Source organism: Solea solea, chromosome 3, assembly GCF_958295425.1.
Source record: "Solea solea chromosome 3, fSolSol10.1, whole genome shotgun sequence".
Taxonomy (NCBI): Eukaryota; Metazoa; Chordata; class Actinopteri; order Pleuronectiformes; family Soleidae; genus Solea; species Solea solea.
The window spans coordinates 2544154-2567679 of NC_081136.1; the positions used below are offsets into that span (position 1 = coordinate 2544154).

At 43.9% G+C, this 23526-nt stretch overlaps 2 protein-coding genes, 1 long non-coding RNA gene and 2 other non-coding genes across 8 annotated transcripts; 2 read left to right on the top strand and 3 right to left on the bottom strand.

Annotated features, from left to right (window-relative positions):
* Positions 1 to 1661: 1661 nt before the first annotated feature.
* Positions 1662 to 6479, bottom strand: rps4x (ribosomal protein S4 X-linked). The gene is made up of 7 exons (XM_058626350.1): positions 6425 to 6479; positions 5780 to 5857; positions 4417 to 4597; positions 3668 to 3765; positions 2563 to 2734; positions 2297 to 2454; positions 1662 to 1823 (listed from the first exon to the last, which is right to left on the bottom strand). The coding sequence occupies exons 1-7, from the start codon at positions 6425 to 6427 to the stop codon at positions 1722 to 1724; spliced, it is 792 nt and encodes a 263-aa protein (XP_058482333.1). The 5' UTR covers positions 6428 to 6479; the 3' UTR covers positions 1662 to 1721.
* LOC131457370 (small nucleolar RNA SNORD61) lies at positions 2184 to 2251 on the bottom strand. The gene has a single exon (XR_009240017.1). It is a non-coding gene; the product is annotated as a small nucleolar RNA SNORD61 (small nucleolar RNA).
* LOC131457371 (small nucleolar RNA SNORD61) lies at positions 4214 to 4284 on the bottom strand. The gene has a single exon (XR_009240018.1). It is a non-coding gene; the product is annotated as a small nucleolar RNA SNORD61 (small nucleolar RNA).
* A 1942-nt stretch (positions 6480 to 8421) lies between the features above and the next one.
* On the top strand, positions 8422 to 10247 carry LOC131456834 (uncharacterized). Of its 3 annotated transcripts, none has more exons than XR_009239942.1 (4): positions 8423 to 8682; positions 9410 to 9466; positions 9638 to 9856; positions 9952 to 10247. It is a non-coding gene; the product is annotated as an uncharacterized LOC131456834 (long non-coding RNA). The 3 variants fall into 3 exon arrangements; XR_009239944.1 differs by having other exon boundaries at positions 8423 to 8678; XR_009239943.1 differs by having other exon boundaries at positions 8422 to 8678; positions 9410 to 9856.
* Positions 10248 to 10935: 688 nt separating this feature from the next.
* Positions 10936 to 23260, top strand: si:dkeyp-27e10.3 (UPF0606 protein KIAA1549). Of its 2 annotated transcripts, none has more exons than XM_058624924.1 (21): positions 10936 to 11041; positions 12698 to 12879; positions 14104 to 15399; positions 15479 to 15561; positions 15756 to 16055; positions 16237 to 16423; positions 16521 to 16580; positions 16779 to 16930; positions 17019 to 17196; positions 17285 to 17469; positions 17692 to 17897; positions 17986 to 18113; positions 18219 to 18233; positions 18320 to 18525; positions 18600 to 18835; positions 18910 to 19045; positions 19194 to 19487; positions 19574 to 19626; positions 19709 to 19836; positions 19974 to 20128; positions 20480 to 23260. In XM_058624924.1, exons 2-21 carry the CDS (start codon positions 12732 to 12734, stop codon positions 20702 to 20704), a joined length of 4371 nt encoding a protein of 1456 aa, XP_058480907.1. In that variant the 5' UTR covers positions 10936 to 11041; positions 12698 to 12731; the 3' UTR covers positions 20705 to 23260. The 2 variants fall into 2 exon arrangements, with proteins under 2 accessions (XP_058480907.1, XP_058480908.1); XM_058624925.1 differs by having other exon boundaries at positions 19194 to 19388.
* Positions 23261 to 23526: the final 266 nt, after the last annotated feature.

Consider the following 23526-nt stretch of genomic DNA (forward strand, 5'->3'; position numbering starts at 1 on the left):
GTGTGTGTGTGTGCTCTGGTTCTGTGTGCGTTTAGGTTCTGCGTGTGCTGTGGTTCTGTGTGCGTTTAGGTTCTGGTTCTGTGTGCGTTTAGGTTCTGCGTGTGCCGTGGTTCTGTGTGTTCTCTGGTTCTGTGTGCATTTAGGTTCTGGTTCTGTGTGTGCTCTGGTTCTGTGTGCGTTTAGGTTCTGCATGTGCTCAGGTTCTGCGTGTGCTCAGGTTCTGCATGTGCTCAGGTTCTGCGTGTGCTCGTGTTCTGCGTGTGCCCGACGAACGACACAAACGTGGATTAATGTGTCACCTCAGGGGCGGAACAGGACTTTACGGGGCCCTGAGCTGAAGTTGATTTGGGGGCCCTCGCTCCATCTGTGTTCGACTATTATACGTTCATTTACGTTCATCGTATAATAGTCACATGTTATTTAATGAAAACTAGTCGAGCAGTTTAATAGGAACAGATCAAAGTGTCATTGCAACAAAAACGATTAACGTTTTCCGTAAATAATTCAGTTTATAATCAAATTAGACTAAAAAAAATACACCACAGACGAAGCCTGAGTTTTAAAAACACACGTTTTCTGTCGGAATATAAATCTGCTGCTCATTTTCTCACCGTCGAGCCAAACACACTTCAAAGTCTCAGTGTGACTGAAGTGTGTGTGAGAGAGCGACACGGACACACAGAGCAGGACAGAGTCTGACCAGTCTCATATTTCAAATGTTCAAAGAGTCTGTGTGTGTGTCTGTGTGTGTGTGTGTGTGTGTGTGTATACACCAGGTCTGTATAAAAACAAAATGACAATGGCAGTCACTTTTCATTCACAACAAAACCTTCAAATGTTTTAACGCCGTCGTCTCACCAAACCCCATAGAGAAAATCAGTGATTTTAGCTCGTGGGGACACATGAGCTGCTGGTCCGCTGCTGCCTCGTGTGGTCACTTTGTGTCACTGCGGTAAATCTGAACGAAGGATTTTTATTGCCGAATTTCACAAAATAAGACATTTGAACGTGGTGATGGAGGCAGCAGTGGATCCTCGACTCCTGTGGGCTGTGTTGTTAAAATCACTGGTTTTCTCTATGGGGTTTGGTGTGGGGAGAGTGAGCATAAAACTAGAGGTTCCCTCGCTCTGAAAACTGATTTAAATTAAGATTAAAAGCTAATTTATGATTAATTACTGGTCAGCAAGGAACACATCAGCCACTGAAGCTTTAACTTGCATTAAACAGGATCATAAACACACACACGCGTGTTCTGCAGAGGCTGAGAATCAAAGTCACGAGTGTGTTCTCTCTCACACACACACACACTGAGGGGTGTTTGAGTGTGTGTGAGTCCAAGTTTCCACGGTGCAGAACAGACTGCAGCTCAGCGGTGACCATATGGACCGACACTGAAGTCAGAGCACACGGATGAAGGGATGAAGGGAGGACAGGAAGGAGGGAGGGAGTGAGGGGAAGGACGGAAGGTGGTCGAAACAAGGTTATCCGAGGAGAGGATAGGACGGTTTAAAGCAGGAGTCAGGAAGCAAGGGAAGGTAACGAAGGAAAAAGATGGCGCATAAAAATGATCGATTTTAAATCAATGATTAGACTTGAGTTAAACCAAAGATTAAACTGTTATTTTTGAAGTTAAATTCATAGAGACTCAGACACTAAAGCAGTTTGTTTTTGTAAATAACAGTTTATTTGAAACTCAGTTCCTGTGTTTTCTCTCAGCTGCTTTAGCTGCTGCCCTGTTTGGCGGCGAGCCTCTTGTCTCTCTCCTCGGCGATGGTCAGACGGATTCCCTTTCCTCTGGGCAGGGACACCCACGGCTTGTTGCCCTGGAGACGAGAGGAGGGGGCGAAGACATGAAAGTTATGTCATTTCATTCATAAATAAAAGAAACAGTCAGGGTTGCCATATCTAGGCTATGTTAGACATAGTCTTGTGAAATCAGCTGATAATTTAGATCCTGTGTTCACTTTAGACAAAACTATAATTAACTCTTTAACAGCCGAGTCTCAAAATGTCTGTGTGGTTTGACAAACACCGATCAACACTTTGTCATTCTATGGACCAAACGATTAATCGATTATGAAAGTAATAGTTTGCTGCAGCCCGAGTCGAGACTCAAAATGTTGAGCAGACAAAAATAAAAAATCCGAACATCGGCTGGATTAAATCCAGTCCCACTTCACACAGAGCTCAGAACTTCTTAGAGGAAATGAGATTATTTTCATTTCTGATCAAAACCAACGATCGTCCTCGCTCCACTGTTTCTCGTCATTACATCCCACGTGTTTTTGTTTCTCACCTTGCCGATGACAAAGATGTTGGAGAGCCTGGTGGCGAAGTTGTTTCCTGTGCTGTCCTTGACGTGGACCACGTCGAAGGATCCGGGATGACGCTCTCTGTTGGTGATCATGCCGATACGACCCAAGTTAGCACCTCCGGTCACCATGCACAGGTTTCCTGAGCACAAACAAAACACAACACAAGCAGCGTTTAGACGCACTTTATATTATAAAGCAGTTTATAACCAAAGAGCAGCAGGAGGAGGTTCCCACGCGTCGGACTGACCGGTGTCAAACTTGATGAACTCTGTGATTTTGCCGGTCTCCAGGTCGATGCGGACGGTGTCGTTGACCTTGATGAGGGGGTCGGGGTAGCGGATGGTGCGAGCGTCATGGGTCACCAGGGCAGGGATTCCTTTGGTGCCGACAAGGAGCTTCTTCACCTTACACAGCTTGTACTGAAGAAAACCACAGAGAAAAAAAAAAAGAAAACACGTAAACATCAGAATAACTCACCATGAAGAGGAATAGAAAGTGTAACCACGGTTACACTTAGCAGCTTTATTCTAAAAAGGTGCAAACTTGACAAAAATACTGAAATAAAAACGGTGAAAATAGTTTGTTGAAAAGTCATGTGACCTACGAGTGACAGCTGATTATTTTAGCAGTTATAGGATTTTTTTTAAAAGGTCCAAATGTTTCAAAAACTATCTTAGGGCTGCAACTCTTTATCGATTATGAATCAATTACTGAATTAATGGGGATGTGGTAATCACAACTGGTTTGACGTCAATATTTTTATTATCAATATTTAAAAGCAGTTTCAGGGATTTTTCAGCTTCTTAAATGTGATTTTCTAGTTTTATTCTTTGATTTTTTCAGCTTCTTAAATGTGAATATTTTCTACTTTCTGTGATTTTTCTGCTTCTTAAATGTGAATATTTTCTACTTTCTGTGATTTTTCTGCTTCTTAAATGTGAATATTTTCTACTTTCTGTGATTTTTCTGCTTCTTAAGTGTGAATATTTTCTAGTTTGTTTGCTCCATAAAACAAAGAAATCGTTCAGACTCAATCATTTTGATTTATGGACCAAAACATAATTACCAAAGTTTGACAAACACTGATCAATATTTTTACACATTTTATGGACCAAACAATTCGATCAGAGAAAATAACAGATTTATTATGAAAATAGTTGCAATTTTTCATCTGATAAAACAGCAAAAATATCCAGTAAAACTAATTCAGACCATTAGTGGCAAGTGGTTTTAATCCGATAGGATATCAAACTTTCAGTTTCTGCCACTTATTTTCTCAGAATCACAGAACGTTATATACGGGAGATATGGGACATGAAGACCTGTGTATAAACATGGTTCTTGGTGGTTACCTTGGCCTCCTCGGCAGTGATGCGGTGGACGGTGAAACGTCCTTTCACATCATAGATCAGACGGAAATACTCTCCAGTCTTCTCGATGCTGATCACATCTGAATAAATTAAAAAAACAGACGGTTTAAGAATCAAAACGTGGACAAAAACATTTACACGGCAGAATTAAATATGAGGAGAATCATGAGTTAAGTGTCCAAGTCTGACATTTACAAATGAAAGCAACCCTTGACCCTTAAACGATTAACCAGCTACTAAAAAATCATGAGTTTGGGTGCCGGTCACGTGTGTTCTGTGTATAAACAGGATCGTCGTCCCGCTGTGAAGATGTCCCTTGGATTTGGAAATTAAAACGCCACACACCTCCATGTGAGGCCGTTGGCCGAGACTAAGGTGGAGAGAAAACTGACGGGTGGGAAGAACTGGCGTGTGTGCAAGTGTCAGGACTGTGGACTACAAGTCAACACTGTTCCAGGTCACATTCAACAATGAAAATTGACCATGTTTTAAGAGGTTTTAGGCGCACTAAAGCTTTCAGTGCAGCTGGAGCTCAGAACTTCTTAGAGAATCTGTCATTTCAGGTGTTTACCGATCAAACTCGAAAAATTCATCACTGCTCCTTCGGCCGCCTCAACAGAAACATCAATGTGATCTTTAGTCAATGTTTGTGAACACATTAAATATAAAACCCAACAATGGCAGTGAAACACCTGTAAGAGGAGAAGGAGACGTTCACAGCGCGGACTCACCCATGAATCCAGCAGGGTAGGTGATATCGGTGCGGACTTTGCCGTCGATCTTGATGAACCTCTGCATGCAGATCTTCTTCACCTCGTCTCCTGTCAGGGCGTACTTCAGACGGTTCCTCAGGAAGATGATGAGGGGCAGGCACTCCCTCAGCTTGTGGGGACCGGTGGAAGGACGAGGAGCCTGGAGGACGAGAGGACACGTGGTCAACACAAGTACAACGCTGCACTTCCATTTTATTTACAAGTGGCAGCACTCAACTGTCTCTTATAACCCCCCCCCAAAAGAAATGTTACAAACTAATCACCATAAATGCAATCAGAGCTCCAGCATCACAGCTTAAGTGTAGGTCTACAGCAGTAAGAGGTGCATTAATGTGACACTGCATGTTTCCATCATGGTACGGTTTGGAACGGTAACGTCCTGGTCAGGCTGGTGTTTCCAATGAAACTAGTACCTATTCAACTGGTCAATGGCCACACAACGGACAAGCTCAATTTTTCCTGCTTGGTTTGTGGCCGTTTGTCTCAACAAGACATCTTTGTTTGAAAATAGACTGAAGGCGTTAAACATGCGTCGCAAAGTGACACTTTTCTGTCCCTTATCCTGGACTGTACCATTCCTCTGGTACCACAAGGGAGGGGGACTGAAAATTTGGACAGTTGGGGCCCAATCATTTTTGTATCCTTCCTAATTAAACCGAACGTACCACTCGGAAACACGCCCTGACTATCACGTTTTAAAGAATAATTAACTAAGGTGTACGTTTGTCCATAATATTCCAATTTGACATTAATCACGGCTGTTGCAGAAATGTAAACAAGTAGAAAAGATGCAATTGTTCTGTTCAACATGTCACTTATGAGTGACAAATTGTTAAAAAAAAAACTCAGTTCAACTCAAACAGCATGCATAGCTGTAAGGAGCATTCATTTAAAGGCAAGTATATCGTGCATCAACTAGCACATTATTGGATTAAACAGGAACACATCCGGCAGGTCAGCAGATTAATACATGACAGTTACATGATACAATTCATACCATTTCCATAAAGATATAGCAATGTGCACATCACTTACAACTGGTTTCCACATTGTACACTAAAATTATCTGACTTTACTAACCATAAAACTCTTTTTAGTATTTTTCATTATTATTTAAGTTAGACAAAACACAAACTAAGTTTGAATATCAGCCACAGATGTGGAAACAGTAACGTACCTCCACAAAATATCGATATCATTGTTATACTGTCACTCTATAACGTGTCTCTACGATCTTCACGACACATTTGACAGAGTTTAATAACATTTTCAGACTTAATATAAAATGGTCATTAAATGTGGATTTAAGTGTGTTACTCACGAACACTCCGGTGAGCTTGTCCAGCATCCAATGCTTTGGCGCCGCGACGCGCTTCAGGTGCTTCTTCGGTCCTCTGGCCTGGAAGAAGAGACACAAACCCCGGTCAACAGCAGAGCAAATACCCGGTTAACCGGTGATTCGACCATAACATTGATGTTTAACACCCTGACGTGAGGCCGAGTAAACGCAATATATCAGACATGTTCATTCACTGCTGTTGGCATCATGCTAGGCTAACACCGGCTGAGGCCGCGGACAACCTAGTTCTCACATACTAATATTAATATGACACGTATTCGTAATTAAATGCGTTAAACTGTAGACTTAACGCGTAAAAATTACGTACACGTTTGCATTTAATGAAGCCTAGAATTACAACAACATACATGAAATATTATAAAAATAGCGAGCTAACACAGATAGCCACATTCGAGCTAACCAACCGAGGTTGCTAACAGCAGCGTCAGGTCATTTTAAATCATCGATAAAAATCATCAGTTTGTGTTTTTGGTCACAATATAAACGTTCGCCGCTTAATAAGACGTTGTTTTTCAAAGCAGGACAGAAACGTGTGCGAAGAAACGGCACAGAAAAGCGATGTTTGATGATGATTTCAGAGGAGAATCGTGCGGAGAAACTGCTCACCATGTTGGAGTCTGCGGGGAAAAGGACTTGACGGTTTCCGGTAGTCAATGATATGAACAACTACGGCAGAGCCGGAGGGACATGAGGCCTCAAAGTCGAAGCGTAAAACACATATGGTTTTTACACCCTTTTCTTTAATTTCTGACGAGAAAAAAAACTACTTGATAGTTTGCAGAAAAAAACACCATGTGTTTATGAAGTTAATATTCAATATATGACCTTTACTTTAACATTACTTTGATCAAAAGTCTGTAGTAAGTAATTTTTTAGAACTTTTTCCTATTTCGCAAAACAATTCTACATCACTGTAACATTATTTCAGGGCTGCAACGATTATTCGATTAACTGATTATTAATCAGTTAGTAAATTAATCACCAATCATTTTTGATTTGGTTTGTGGACAAAAACGAGACATTTGCTAACATCATCATTTCCAGGTTTGACAAACACTGATAAATATGTTTTGACATTTTTCAACATTTGATGAATCGATAGTGAAAATAATCATTAGCTACAGCACTACATTATTTCTTCACAACATTATATTAAAATATAATCAATGTGCAACAGTTTGTTTGATTGTCCCACCATCATTGTTTCACATTTATATTAATATTTTAAGTAACATCCACAAATATCAGCCTACGTTTGCCACAAAAAAGATAATTAGTTTGACTGGTGGCAGCAAAGGAAAAGACAGATTATTCTCTGGAGACCATGAACTTTTGTGCTTTCATTTCACAACAATATTTTTCATAGTATTTTCATTGTCCAAAGCTGCTGTAACAGTTTTAAATATCATCTCCACTGTCTCTGCTGTTGTATGTCTTTGTCTCCACCCGTCTATGTCCGTGTGTCCTCTGTGTTGGTCAGGAAATGCCAGATTTTCAGTCCTGTTTACACTCAATGAGATAAAACTCTTCCTGGGCTCTGTTTCTTCCTCTCCACTGGCTCTGAACTCACAGCCTGGAAGGATTTAACACAGATCTGTGTTGTCCGGTTACAAAAGATGACAGAATAACAGAGAAAAAGACCTGAAATAATCTAAAAAAAAAAAAAAAAAACTACAATAACTTAATACAAATGTAGAGCATTAAAATGGCAGGAATACATTTTAAAGTCTGTTTCTGGCTTTCAATGATACACAAGGTATTTGTGTTTGTCTCATATATCCATACATCTAAAAGTAATTTACGACTAATGTTCACCTGCTGAACTATTATTGTGACTCTATTTGTCTCTGAATTGATTATATAAGATATTAGAATATCTGTGTTGCATAATATTAACACCAGATGGCAGCATTGCATTAAGTCAGAATTTTTTGTCTGTCCAAACACTGATTATTGGACTATTGTAAGAAAGAAAATGTTATTATTAGTCGTGCAAAAAAGTGTGAGACACATGAAAATGTCCATTAACACTTGAAGTTTTGGCATGAAAAAAAACTGTGAACCTCCATTGAAACTAGTTATTATCTCGAGAGTCCAAAACTTACAATATCTTTACATAAACATTTATTTACATACATATTAGTATAATCTATTGTGTAACTGTTTAAATATTAATATTTACACGCATCTTGTTAATCTGCTCTTTAAATAACAAATGTTCACTCCAGCACAGTTTTCACTTTATTTATTTTTCGCCAAACGTCGGCGTCGTAACAAAAATACAAGCTTTTGTTTGTTTTCAGCGTTGATTAATCTTCATTTAATCACTCAGAAAGGCGGGGAAATCACAAAGAAAATATAGATTTGTTCGATAGATTTCGACAAAACAGGACACAACCTCGAAACCAGTTTGTAGTATTTCTGGGGCTATAGTCGCAAAAAACGAATTTATTGTCCATACAAAGGACACTGTGTTGTATAAGCGCTGTATAACAATTATTTTATGATTTTCGATGCAATTTGTAATGTATGAAAAAAAAACAAAAAAACCGCAAAGTCCTCCACGCGCCATGTTTGGACAAACACACGGAATGTCAAGCGCGAAGAAGAAATTATGTCACGTGACCGAAGAGGAAGTTGTAGTGGCGATGATACAGAGGGAGAGCGCGCTGAAAGAAGTTAAATACGGCATGTTTTTAGCGTTTTTGAGGATGGAGGGTCATATTTATGGCGTTGCTGAAGAAAGAGCACCAGCACCCGAATCTACGTCATCAAAGAAAAGGAAATACGGCACCGAGAAACGTGTTTCGCGGCAGACGCCGAGAGATAACGACAGTAAACGTCGCTGTTACCGAGTGGAGTAGGTCATTTCACATACTTCTCTACATGTTATGTGCAGTTTTATATCTGTAACTAGAACACAGTGCAGTGTGCGCAGTTTTGTGTTTGTATTTCGTGGCTATAGTTACTAATGCACATAACGTGAGCCACTTCAACTCCGTTCGAATAGAAACATCGTAAACTCATCAAATATTCTACTCTGACATAATAACATTAGTGTTTTCGGAAGCATTTCGTGTTATATTGTACGTTTTTCGACCTAGTCTTGTTGTGGGTCTGTGTTCGTGTAGGTGAGCAGACCCTCCCCCTCTTAGCAGGTATCACGTTAGCTGCCAAACTTTAGCAGGTAACACGTTAGCTGCCACTTTAGCAGGTAACACGTTAGCTGCCAATTGAGCAGGTAACACGTTAGCTGCCACTTGAGCAGGTAACACGTTAGCTGCCAATTGAGCAGGTAACACGTTAGCTGCCACTTTAGCAGGTAACACGTTTGCTGTCACTTTAGCAGGTAACACGTTTGCTGTCACTTTAGCAGGTAACACGTTAGCTACCAAACTTTAGCAGGTAACACGTTAGCTACCAAACTTTAGCAGGTAACACGTTAGCTACCAAACTTTAGCAGGTAACACGTTAGCTGCTACTTTAGCAGGTAAAACGTTGGCTGCTAAAGTGCTTAGGGAGTTATGAAGGTAACAGATGTGTTTCAGAAATGTTTGAACAAATGAAGGTTTACCTCACTTTCAAACCCAGGTGATGAGAAGGACGACAGCTGAGATGAGGAGCATCTTCCACCAGTTACAGTGTCGGGTATGTTGTCAGTCAGACTACAATCTCTTTACAGTCACAGTCAGAACTGACAGGAAAGAATCATGGCTATGTTTTACACAGCTGTACTAAATAATTCAACTGTTAAACTTTAAGTGTAAAATCTTTTCTTGTGTTCTTTTGTTTCATTCACACCAACTGCTTCGTCTTCAGTCGTCCAGTGTAGAGGACAGAATTCTGCTCCTGCCCTGAAAGAAGAGAAGACCTAAACCGTCATCCCTGAGCTACAAGCAAGGACCGTGCAGAGCGCTCAACCGAGGAGTGAGGACGCGTCAACATCAGAGACTTTGACCAGGTGACCACGGACGGCCTGGTTTAGTTCAACCCAGCCCTGCACCGTCCACGTCAGTGTTGAAGTCAGGAGAGGTCTGGGTAAGTGACAGACATTTGACTGTTTTTACTGCAGCATATCAACAACAATCAGACACTGAGTGGATTCTAATATGTGACATCACTGTCTTCAACAGGACCTGACTTCCATTTGGCTGAATGAAGTGAAACTTTTTGAAATGCAACTGGCATAAAGATGGAACATACTGTATTTTTGTTGTTAGTATTTAATATAAGAAATCATTGCCATTTTAGCTGATGTCTAATTTTATTAGCCTTGGTGGTTTTGATATTCAACCTGCAATTTAACATGGGCCTGTTATTAATTCTATTTGAGAATATAAAAAGAAAGATGCCTTTTTTTACTTCACAGGAGGGAAACTGTTTAAAGTTTAAAGAAAGCCAATAAAACAGTTTTTGAATTTAAATATAATTTTTGTGTTGATTCTATATTCATTCCATGGTTTAATAATATAAATAAATATCTGTGTGTGCAAACATCTGTCTATGTGTATGTATGTATGTGTATGTGTGTATATATATATATATATATATGTATATGTGTATATATGTACATATATGTATATGTACATATATGTATATGTGTGTGTACATATATATGTACATATATATATATATTTGTACACACACACACATTTTACAGCTTCATTTTGATCTCAATATTATTAAATATGTTTTATTGAAAACTATCTTGTATAATCCAGTTAGACATATTTAATTAATTAATTATTTATTTATGTACAAATCTTGGTCTGTTGTGTATCTTTTTATCACTTTTGGACAAATCCTCCTCAGTGTTACAAACCAGACCTTTAAATCAGACTGAAAGTAATCTGATTATTGATAAGTCCTCATTGTCGTTTTTTAGGACACTGCTTTGACTTATTCCATTCATTTGGTTCTGCTTCATTAGGACCAGGTTTTGGTCTCTATGGGGACTACTGGTCCTGACAATGACAGGAAACGTTCTAAAGAGGTAAAACACACACGTGTATGATGATGATAAACGTGGAGCTTTAAGTGGGCGGATCCTGGTTACCCTGGTATCAGTGGGCGTGTTCATATGATGATAGTGAACGACGCTGCTGTGATGATGAAGATCTGACGCTGCTCCTCCTCTTCTTTCTCCTCCTCGTTCCCGCGCAGGGAGCGCGCTGCGCGGCCGTGGAGGCGTGACGCGCCGGAACCGCATCTCCACGATGACAGGTAGGTCCGAACCTCGTCCTGCGGTGTTTGCACGGCTTGGCATGCCTCGGTTTCGGTTCGGTTCGGTTTTTTGTTTTTTTTATTACACTCCGTGTTCATGCTCGGTTTCGGCTGCGGCCCATTTCTCTCCCTCGCTCTTTCTCTCTCTGGAGACATGAGCATCACGCTCCGTCACACTAAACCGAGCCGTGCCGGATCGCACCGGGTCATAAAAGCGCGGATGCTCCACAGCTTCATTATCCCGGGATTAGAGGCAGGGTAACTGGGTGAGTGATAGGAGGCCAAACCGAGCCGAGCCAGAGAGAGAGAGGCCAGGGAGCGGTGCTAGTCCAGATGAGAGAGAGAGAGAAGATGATAAAGATGAAAAACCTTATTTAAAATCAAATCAAATAAATCACATGAAAAAAGCCTCTCATCTGCTCTGAACGTTTCTGTCTTACCTTCACCTCCATCTCCACACCTCCCACCTGCTCCTGAATCAGACCTGGATTACTGTTAGCATGTCACTCGCTCAAATATCATTAATTCTTAATGATGACTCGGCATAAATCAGTCTACATCAAAAAATGTGAACCTCTCTGGATTTTGTCGTGTTTTTGTCGCTGTGTCTTTCTGCTCTGTTCCAGCTTCTTAGGTCAAAGGGAGCTTTTTCCACTACTATGCAGCTCTAGCACGGCTCGGCTCGTTTGTTTTTGAACTTTCCATTAGTGATGGTACCTGGGTTTTTTTTTGGTACCGGTGCTAAAATGTGACATCAACAGACGTCCGACACAAGAATCTAAGTCAACAATGTCCAACTGTAGATCAGTTAAAAAGGCTTAAAATACTATTTACACTAATACTAATTATAATATAATTCAAAAGTCTACTTATAATACAAAAATCTATGTATAGTTCCAAAATCTACTTATAATTCGAAAATTTAATTAAAATTAAAAAATCTACTTATTATAATTCCAAAATCTACATATAGTTCTAAAATCTACTTATAATTCCAAAATCTACTTATAGTTCCAAAATCTACTTATTATAATTCCAAAATCTACATATAGTTCTAAAATCTACTTATAATTCCAAAATCTACTTATTGTTCCAAAATCTACTTATCATAATTCCAAAATCTAAATATAATTCCAAAATCTACTTATAATTACAAAATCTACTTATAGTTCCAGAATCTACTTATAATTCGAAAATCTATTTAAAATTCTAAAATCTACTTATTATAATTCCAAAATCTACTCATAATTCTAAAATCTACTTATAGTTCCAATATCTACTTATATTTTCAAAATCTATTTATGATTCCAAAATCTACTTGTATTCCAAAATCTACTTATAATTCCAAAGATTGTTTAGATTAATTGATTATAAAATGATTTGATGATTGAATCAATTAATCCTTTTAGCCCTATTTTGTCTTTTCCTCTCATCATCACCACCAGGGGGCGTCTCAGTTAGAATAGAATGGGAACCACTTCTGCTCATTTTCCTGAGGAGTTAATGACCTCAATCCACTAGCGTTGGATCTTGTTTTCTAGAATATGACGTCGATTTTGTAAATTCTGTCCCTGGGGACATCTGTGATGCCACACGTGAATCTCAAAGGTCCTGTTCCTTTAACTCGACCGTCCACTTGTCCTCTGTGGTCTTCAGGTCCTCCTGACGGACCCTACGTCCTCTGACGACCATGGACCCTGAGATCCTGCCGGACCCCGGCTCCAGGACCAGGACCAGGATGGAGCCCAGAACGTTAGCGTGTAGACAAACACTCGGCGCGATCCTGCTGGTGACTTGCACGCTGGTTTCCATGGTAACGTCCAGTTCACCTGCCGCAGGTGAGATGTCTTAGATGCTGACCTCTGCAGATGTAACAGGCATGGTGACCTCTGACCTCTGTGTGACAGCAGCTCATGTCCAATCTGCAGTGGATTTAGTGCAGGTCAGGGTCAAAGGTTGAGGCAGTGACCGGTTGCCTCTTGGGCAAAGAAGGAACCATGGCCTTAAAGGGACAGTGCAGGTTTTTTTGTGTGTGGGTGTTTGAGGTACTGACTCATAGCACTGGCTGTGCTGTGAGCGCCCCCTATATGTGAGAAAGAAGCTTAATCTCAGTAAAAATATCTACTAAGAATATGTGTCATCTCAGGAAACTCTCACACACCAAACCTCCTTGAGAAAATCAGTGATTTAACATCACACCACACAGGAGTCGTTGATCCACTGTCTGACTCCATCAGTTCATTTAAATCTGTCATTTTGGGATTTCTGTGTTTGAAATTCTTAGGTTGGATTTAGCTCGGTGACACAAACTGACCAGATTAGACAGCAGTACACCGGCAGCTCCTGTATCCCCATATCTATCTATCTATCTATCTATCTATCTATCTATCTATCTATCTATCTATCGTCCGTCCCTCTGTGTGTTTGAGGGCGTTGTCTGTTGAATGCCAATGACTCGTCTCCATTCGGCACGTGACGCTGCCGCAAAGCACGGCGTCGCCACGGCAACAAGGCTCCAGATGAAAGAAACCCAGTCAAGGCTGAGAGAGAGTGTGTGTGTGTGACCAAAAGACAAATAGGTTTAAAGTGACTGCAGCAAGAAACAGAGGAGGAGTTAAACCTCAGTCTGTGTTGTGATATAATATTCTGTACATACTGTGTGTGTGTGTGTAGGCTAGTGTCAAAATCAACAATATACTATTAATGATAAAAATTCTGAAGTATTTATTTTAGGAAACAATGATTTTTCTTTTTTCCTAATCAGTTAAAATCATACTATTCTTATATTTTACATATGTGCTTATTAACATACTAGCACTTCCTTTGTCCACTCTCTGTCCACTTCTCATGTGATTTTATGAAAATGTCATAAAAATTGGATCATTAGTGCACACATAATTTCTGCTGCCAGTAGGTGGCACTGTAGCTATGTCAAGTGTAGACCAGTAGGTTCTCAGATTTGGTCAGGCTTCTCTCATTGGTCAGAGTGTTCTTTGATCAGGATCTTCTCTTGGGTAAGAGTCCTCTCCTTGATTCAAGTCTCTTCGGCTTTTCTCCCACAGGTGCGCTGGACCTCAACAGGACGGCGGAGCCCTTGTCACCGCCGTCAACATCACCATCTTCCTCAACCACCAGTCCGCCCGATGACTCTGGTTACCATGGTAATGGTGGTGGCGCAGGCGGACTTCAGGAAGACTTGGATTCTGGTGCTCAGGGAATCCACCTCCTCCTGAGACCCCCTGACCTCCTGTCCCCCAGTCTCCCCCCACCCCTCCCCCCTCACACCCAGACTATCATCACCCCTCCTCCTTCCTGGGAGCAGGGCCCTTCCCTGGAGGAGGCCTGGGGCTCTGGAGACTACCTGGAGACTTTGTCCTTCATGGTGCCTGACGGTGAGGAGCTAGCCCTGGCCACGTCACTGCCCAGCCACCCCTATGACGATGATGCTGTTGGGGACTGGGTCTCCTATGACACTGCCTTCCCTGCCCGCCCCATTCTCCCCCTCTCCACCCCTCTCCCCCTCTCCCCCTCCTCCTCCACTCCCAGCTTCCCCCTTCATACTCGTCCGACCCACCCGGATGTCTTCCCCACCTGGGACGAGGACTACGACCAGGAGGATATGACGCCTTTGGAGCCGACAGAAGTGCTGCTGCCAGACATGAACAGTCTTGAGTACTACAGCAACCTAGTGGCCAAGGAGCGGGAGCGAGAGAGGGAGAGAGAGAGGGAACGAAAGAAGGAGAAAGAGAATGAAAGAGAGAGAGAGAGGGGAACAGACCAGGATCAGGTCAACCAGACAACACAAACTCAAACCCCACCTCCATTTCCATCCCCTAGCTCGAGTTCTCCTCCAGATCAGAAACCAGAGCATCCTCTGGAGGGGCCAACTCCTCCCCTCACACTCTCACCAACCCTCACAGGTAAGAAGAAACCACCTGCTCCAGCAACCACCTTCAAACCCATCTCCACCCCGCCTACTGTTCCAAAACCTAAAGACCACATTCCAGTCTCTGGCAGATACCCTCACCACCCCCCTTCCAACACCACTGGCCGGGTACCTCCGCCTCCCCTGCTGGGGCCACCCAGCCATCCTGACAAAACAGAAAGTCCTGTGGGGGTCACAGAAAAACCAGCACAGGTTCCACCAACAAGGGTTACCACCACTAGTGCCAAGCCGACAACCACCACTGCCACCAAGGCCACCACCACTACCAAGGCCACCACCACCACGACCCAAATCACAGCCATCAGCCTGACTAGAGCACCCCCCGTCACTACACCCAGAGTGGTGCAGGCCCCGCCCACCCGGCAGTACTTGTGTAACATCACCAAGCCAGAGATGTACTTGGTCAGAGTAGGTAAGATGTGCCTGTGTCATGTGACAGGACGAGTTTCTGAATGACCTTAATTAACCTGAGCATGTTTTAATCTGTCCAGTCAGCTCCAAAGGTTCAATGGCGGGTTTCAGTCAAGTCCGAGATCTTCTGAAGAGAGAGTTCAACCGAACTGTGGAGCTTCAGGTAAATACACAAGGTCTTTGGGTCACGTGAAGACATGACTTTTGTCATATGATTATGTTCAAAGGATGAATATGTAAGTTAATGTTTACACGCATACATTCACATGACTACATGTCACTTTGTCTCCAACCAACAACAGAATGAAGTAAGTTTGACTTGAACCTTTGATTGACAGCTGTCTGTCTCCTTCTCAGTTCCTCAGATCTCCGTCCAGCTTCGCCTTTCGCGTCGTATCGGGACCGCTGGTCTTCACCGCCATTGCCGTAATCAATGCCCTGCGCCACCCTCCGCGCTCATTCGGTCCCATTCCCTCGGTGTCGACGCTCTACTCCGTGCCCGACCTCAGGTACCAGATCCACTCTGTGCTGCAGTTTGTCCCGGCCCACGTCGATGTCCGAGTCTGTAACTTCAGCGAACGGGTGGAGAGAGGGCTGATGATGGCATACACCGAGACACGGAGGCGGTCTCATGAGACAGGAAACATCACCATACAGGTGAGCGTGTTACCTGTCTACCGATATCACTCCAAAATTCTCTGTGTATAGGGTTTTATATTTTTATCTGTCCAATATCTGATCCAGTTATTTTGACCAGTATCGGACCGATACCGATGCTAAGTCTTGTATCAGCACATCCCTAAAAAGTACCCAAACTTCATGTCCGCGTCTTGTCCAGCTGTTGAACATCACCATGGGCGTGTCCCGGCTGGCCGCTGAGCAGAAGGTTCCAGTCGACATCTCGTTTGCTGTACGTGATGGGCGGGGCTATGTCCCAGGGTCAGAGGTCAGCGAACACCTGAGGAAGCTCAGCGTGGTCGAGTTCAGCTTCCTCGTGGGGTTTCCTGTCATCCAGGTCGCGGAACGTACGTTTATTGACATTGAATTTGCATTTGCAGGACACGTGTGTTTTTGAACATGTTAAAAATGTAGCATGTGTGCTAAGCGTGTCCTCGTCCACAGCCTTCCACTACCCTGAGCTGAACACGTCTCACCAGCTGCGCTCCACCTGGGTCCGTACAGGTGAGAACACTTTAGACATAAGACATATGGACAGGACAGGGTGCTAATCTTAGCTTTAGCTTCAGGAGAGCAGGGACAGGTTGTCTTAACTTGAATAATCATGAATGATCTTGGAACCACAGTTGAGCATGAACCATTAGTGTAATATCTCTGGTCAGAGGACAGTAGGACAGTGTCTCCATGTCTCTGTGTTCTCAGTTCTTCTGGGTGTCCAGGATCAGCTCGTGGCTCAGAGAAGCTTTAAAGCTCATCTGGAAAGACGCCTGGCTCTGCTGCTGGAGGAGGGACTGCAGGAGGCCAGCAGGAGGCGCTGGAGAAGAGCAACAGCAGTGGGCAACAGTAGCCTGCAGGTACAGTTTATTCACATCAGCACAGAGCACTGTAAACGTGTTACCTTTCTGGTATCGTAGCACGTTTCATTGACTTTTCATGTCTTAGGTGGTGAGGGTTGTGAAGATGTTAGGTGCACAGCACCCCCTGGAGGTCTTTTATTTTGTGGAGGGTCCAAGAGGCGAGCGAGTCCCAGCTGAGACGACGGCCGCCACCTTGAATCACCTGGACCTGCAAAGAGCTGCCATTGTCCTGGGACACAGAATCCAGAGACCGCTGGCCCAACGTGAGTCACAAATGTGTTGTAATATGATCGATTACATTTTACAAATATGGTTCTGATTGTCTCTCGCCTGTCTCTTTCTTGTGTCCAGCCGTGGAGACACTGTCTGTCCCTCCAGCAGAGACTCAGAGCAGCAGCATCTGGCTGATTGTGGGAGTGGTTGTCCCTGTCCTGCTCGCCGTCTTCATCATCATCATCCTCTACTGGAAACTCTGTGGCTCAGAGAAACTTGAGTTCCAACCGGATGCCATCAACACAATCCAGCAGAGACAGAAGGTCAGGGGGCAAAATTAAACTGTCCTTCGTTAGCTAATGGGTGTGTCCTTTGTTAGTTTACAGATTTACAGATTTGTCAGCTGAGAGATGTTGTTTGTAAGCTGACTGTTGTGTCCTCTTGTAGTTGACAGACTTGTCCTCCATTGGCTAACAGAAGTTTTCTCAGGGACCTCTGTTAGTCCTCTGTTAACTCCGTTAGCTAACAGACATGTCTTCTCTTAGCTTCAGGCTCCTAGCGTGAAGGGCTTTGACTTTGCAAAGCTCCACCTTGGTCAGCACAGTAAAGATGACATCATGGTGATCCAGGAACCAGGGCCGCTGCCTGCCCCTGTCAAAGAGGCCACGCCCTCTGACGGTGGAGACCTCAACACTCCCAAATCTAAAGGATCGTCCACTAAGGCGGGCCGGTCCAGCCGCCGCAGGGGAAGGTCAGACATGTTTTGTTCTCCTGTGATGTCTACTGCTCTCAGTGCCACAGAATTTACAAGTTGACACAACTCAAACATCTCCTCTCAGGCTCAGCCCATCAGATGGTGACTCGTTAGGTAGCGACCAATCCAGCGGAAGAGAGTCAGCAGAGGAAAGCACCAGACCTGTGGCCACACCCAGTGAAGGGAAACAACACAGGAAGACGCCTAAAAATGGTGAGAAACATGGTGTCCATGGCTGTGTTATTGACTGATTGATTGATATTGAGCTCCAAGGTTTGACGTTACCTGTCTTTTCTGTTTCATGTCTCTGGAATAAAGGGAGGAGCAAGATAGGTATGTTTACCTTCCATCATCACCATCATGATCATCACCATCATCACCTGTGTCTGAGGTAAAACACAGTTCTCTTCCTCCGGCAGCTCACTCAGGCAGCGGTCCGGACGAGCTCCTCTCCTCGTCCTCCATCTTTGACCACGTCGACCGCCTCTCTCGAGGCTCGTCTGATGGCACCCGGCGGCAGGCCAACAAAGTGCAGCTGATTGCCATGCAGCCACGACCGAGTCCGCCACCACAGCAAATGCCACCACAACTGAGCCCTACACTCACAGAGAAGGTCAACACAGAGGTGAGACGATCATGAAATGAAAACTCTATTCACCCTAAGGACGTCTGACATCATGGTCCTTTGTCATTCTGCAGGTGGCCCTCAGACACAAGTCAGAGATCGAGCATCACAGGAACAAACTCAGACAGCGTGCTAAGAGACGGGGTCAGTGTGAGTTTCCCTCAATGGACGACATCATGGATGCCTTTGGAGACGGACCAGTCCAGAGTGAAGTAGCCCAGCGACTCTACAGCTCCGCCCATGACCACATGGACTGTATTCTGCAGGCCGACTCCCACTCACCACCTACCTTCGCCGACTCCAGGAAGAGGTTAGTGCAACAGGCCATGAGAAGTTAAACTGAAGAAATGTTCTTAGTGACAATCTTAATGTTTGTCCTTCAAGGGGGAGGCGCTCTCCTCATGGTCGCCGTGGTCACCCAGGACCTGGAAGTCTTCCTGATACTGACAGAGATAGACTGCTCACTGATCAAAACGCCACCTACAGGAAATACCCCGGACTCAACAACGTGGCGTACATGGTGAGACAGAAGATGAGGATAGGTCATTTGGTGAACAGATTATGTTTGACATATTAAGGTTATATGTTGTTATGTTCTACAAAGGCCACCGTTTCGGGTTTGTAAGGTTCAGAGCAACTTCTTCTTTATTCTGTCTTGTCTCTTACAGTCAGACCCAGACCTGCCACCAGATCAAGGCAGTCCGTCCCCTACTGACGAGGTGTTTGACTCTGCCCCAGCCCCTCCTCCATACATGCCCCCCCAGCCATCCATTGAGGAGGCCCGGCAGCAGATGCACTCCCTCCTGGATGATGCTTTCGCCCTGGTGTCGCCATCATCACAAGGCAGTGCCGGGGTGAGCGGGGTAAGCCCTGCCTGGCCCAGTCCCTACCCTCTGGCCTGCCCCCCTGGCAGACAGTGGGACCCTTACTCAGCTGCCCCCTCCCAAAGCCCCTTTTCTGCAGTGAGTGTGTCAAACTGCAGCTGAGGCCCAAACCTTCAGCCATGAATTATTGTTCAGTTCTCATTGTCATTCTCTTCTCCCTGCAGAGATACGCAGAGCTGGGAATGTCTCCGACATCAATCCAGGGTCTCCTGCAGAGGTCAGAGTCAGTGCATTTAAAACCATGTCCAGGTCTGTAGGTGGACCTGAATTAGCCCTGACACTTTTTGTGTTTCATCCAGGCAGGGCCTGAGCTCAGGTGGGTATGTCCCCACTGGAGATCAGCTGCAGGAGTCAGTTTACTCCAACAGGGGGCAATATGAAGACCCTCCCTCCTCCTCCAGACCACGACCTGTAGGGGGCAGCACAGGTAAATCTGTCTGGACATCTATGATGGAACCACCTTGTAATTCCGTCACGTCTTAGAGTGCATTTGTGCCCTCCTCCTTTAGGGGGTATTGGTTGACTTTGTCCAGTTGACTTTGTCCATTGAATGTTTACCTCCAGGTGCACAGCTTCACCACCTCACACAGGTCGGCTTATCCAGTCAGATCAGGGCTTACCCTGTGGTGGGTCGCAGCATGTCTGGCCCCACTGGATCAAGCTGGAACCAGCAACACTCAGACCAGGACCTATCCAGACCTGGAGACAGCAGAGAGAGTGTAGGTGTCCGCTGTGAAGGGTATAATGTGTGGTGTGATAATGTAAGAAACAACGAAAGCTGTCAGAACTAGTTCAGACCAGTTGAAAAGATTCTGACCAACTATCAAAAAAAATGTTACTCTGGTTCTGTGTATATCAAGTCTACCACCTCAGTCCAGACAGTCCAGACATGTCTGGGTTGGTCCTGATCAGACTCGTTCTCACTCATTTGGACTGGGTGACTTTGTACAAATCAAACTGACTTGTTATGGTCTTCAGAGGAAGAGAAAGGTCTGATTCTTATTTTACTCTCATGTAATACAGATACATGTCCTTTATCTGTATTTATTTTCTCTTCTTTCTATCCACAGGTGCTGTCATTCCCTGAGTTCTCCTCCTCCTCGGTTTTCCAGATGCCCAGCTCCTCACTGCGGGACCCATCAGCACCACCCCTCCTCCTGACTTCTCCCACTCCCGAATACCCACCAGAGGATGCCTCGCCCTCAGCCCACACATCTGCCTCACTTATCAAGGCTATCAGAGAGGAGCTACGTCGTCTGGCCCAGAAACAGGCTGCTGTGACCAGCTACTCTTAGACTGACCTAGAATTGTTTGGATCACGACAAGGCTGGTCGCAACCCGGGATTTTATTAAACCACTCAGAGCATGTGAGGATCCTCAGTCTGGATTCTTTCGAGCAGATCTAATTCTGTGTCACTAAGTCCAAATTAACTCTGGATCATGATCCACATCGCCTGTTTCTTAACCGAAAGACCCCCGGTACTTTACAGGGTTCTGTCTGCCCATTTTTCTGTCAGTCATTATTCAGATCAGCTTTTCATTGAACAGGAGTGTGGCTTTTCACGTTTCCACTGAAGTGCTTCCAAAACTGGAATGTCCCTCCTAGAGTCATGTGTTCTGAATGTGTGGTGTTGGTGGTCCCTCCAGACCTTCTGGGGTCAATCACACCTGAAGGAGTTCTGGAGCAGAATTTACGTCCTGTAGTTCTGGACGGACTGGCTATTCCGGATTTCTAGGGTGGATGGTCACTCCTAGTCTCCTGTAGTTGACGGTCGCTCCTGGTCTCTTGGAGTTGATGACCCCCCTAGGTCTTCTGGAGTCAGTGGTCCTTCCTGGACTCCTGGAGTGGATGGTTCCTCCTTAGCTCCTGGAGTGGATGGTCTGTCCATCCTAACCTTCTAGTGTGAATCATATTTTATGACGTTCTGGTTTGGTCAGTCTCTCCTGAACCTCTGGTTTGGATCATCCCTCCAGGACTTCTGATTTGGATCGTCCCTCTGGGGGTTCTGGTTTGGATTGTGCCTCTGGAACTTCTGTGGTGCTAACCATCAGCCTCATACTCATCATAATCATTTACCCACTAACCACCTGTTGCCTTCCACACCTCCATCAGCCAATGGGAATCAGGTCTCTTTTCACAAACCACATTGATGAGGTCTTTGCACTGTCGACAGCAGGTGGCGGCTTTCAGTTCCTAAAGCAAAGGGACAAAAAGAGGAAGAAGTATATATAAATATCTATAAGAATGAATATAAATATACTGTATGTAAAGAGATAGAATACAATGAGCACAATATTAATGTCAGAGTTATTATCGCAGTATTGAGATGTTACTTATTTTTATCGCTTATATCTGAAAGTATCTTTATTTTAACGAGAAAAGACCAAACTACTGTTCAATGGTTGTTTCCTCTTGTGTTCACGTTGGCTGTAGATTTTCCCGCCGTCTTCTGTTTCTCCGTGGAGATGTCGCTTGGCGTGGCTGCTCACTTGCGTGTTTATGTATCAGTGGCAATGAGAAAAAAAAATAATTATAATAATTGCATCATTATATATTGCGCTTTATGTCACTGATTTGTCGCACTCATCAGGTCAGTGACAGAACGCAGAGTCTGTCAGGCGACAGGTGCGTGAAAAGACGGGAAACAGTAGTCCAAGCAGAAGCTAAAAGCTATTAGTTGATACAGCAGTGCCCCCCGGTGGCTGTGATAGATATTGTGCACAACATTTTCTCTTGGTTGGTTTGACTGTTTCCCGTCTCAGCTGTTTTCCTGTTTGATGTCATGAGGACGTCAGTCGCTCTGAGGCTCTGAGCTTTGGGTTTGTTTATCGTCTCCAGCATGTCCGACCCAGTCTGAGGCTTTAGCTGCTCGTGTTGTTCGTGTTAGCATGCTGCTAAAAGATATTAAAAAAAAACCAAACAACAGCGTTTATAGAAGTGAAGAGTGAGCTGAGTGATTAATGTCACAGTGCCATGAAACCATCCTTCATCCAAACACAGCAGAAAAAAAACAAACAACCCCATCCGTCTTTTTTACGATATTTTTGACGACGTAAGAAAAAGAAGAAAAAAAGAAAGTGGATGTGATGTTGAATAGATAACGATATTTAGAAGATATTTTATTTGTGAATTCTTCTGAATGGACTCGACGCGACCGATTCGACCACGCACCTGTCAGTCACGGTGTGGGGCGTGGCCACGCCCACTGGATCACATGGTGCTAATTCAAGGACTTTCAAGGAAACACGAGAGGAGAGTTAAAAAACCTCATGGTTTCCTCCAGTGTTTTCTCGATGTTCTGTGCTTGAGTGCAGGTGACCCATTGCACAGCGGGTGTTTGATTCATGACAAAACTTGAGGTCCAGACCGGAGTCACTCAACTGATTCAGAAGATTGATCGGGGACTGATCATGACATTCCGAACTTTCAGTTTTGTCGCGAACAAACGTCTGCGCGCCTGCAGAAACATTCCTGAACACTCCCGACCGTTCCAACTGGCAGCTTCACCGAGTCCACATCAGACCAAGGTCCAGGTGTGATCCAGGCGCAGCAGCCCCGGTGTGGACAGTGTGTGTGAGACACCGGGGACACGTGAACACTGCCAGCAGCCTCACCTGTCCACCAGGTGTCACACGACAGGACAATTTGGACCAATCAGCTTGTGAGCTGTTCAGTCCGAAAACATGAAAGAGACGCGCTTCGGATCCAAAGTTTTCACGTTTGTCATAAATCTGATGTTTAATAATTTGATTCAGTCTGTACGGAGGATCATTAATGCCAGAAAAATGAAGAAAAAATGTTTAAAGTTTTGACTTAATAAGTAAAAAAAATAAATATATGTCATTTATTACATTGTTGTCTGGTCTCGTGTTCAAAGAGAACCTTTTTAATATTTCTTATAACATAAATACAAAAAAAAGAAAAGCTTGTAATAATATTTAATACAGTTTGAGAAAATATTCATATATACAGTATATATCACTATAAAACGTATAATTGTATTGATGTGTGTGTGTTCACTGTTATAATCTAATGTCAACAAACGCCTATGTTTATTTACCTGACAATCCGTGCCTGACCGTAAACCCCGCCCCTCCCAGGTGACATACTTCCTGG

Bases quoted from the DNA above. Each gene is read 5' to 3' on its own strand.
- rps4x (XM_058626350.1), bottom strand. The intron at 3,766-4,416 runs GTGAGTCCGCGC...TAATTTATTCAG, and splicing joins CTACCCTGCTGGATTCATGG to ATGTGATCAGCATCGAGAAG. The intron at 2,735-3,667 runs GTAACCACCAAG...GGTTTTCTTCAG, and splicing joins TCACTGCCGAGGAGGCCAAG to TACAAGCTGTGTAAGGTGAA.
- si:dkeyp-27e10.3 (XM_058624924.1), top strand. From the start codon at position 12,732: ATGGACCCTGAGATCCTGCCGGACCCCGGCTCCAGGACCAGGACCAGG. The intron at 16,424-16,520 runs GTACGTTTATTG...CCTCGTCCACAG, and splicing joins TGTCATCCAGGTCGCGGAAC to CCTTCCACTACCCTGAGCTG. The intron at 19,046-19,193 runs GTGAGACAGAAG...TGTCTCTTACAG, and splicing joins TCAACAACGTGGCGTACATG to TCAGACCCAGACCTGCCACC.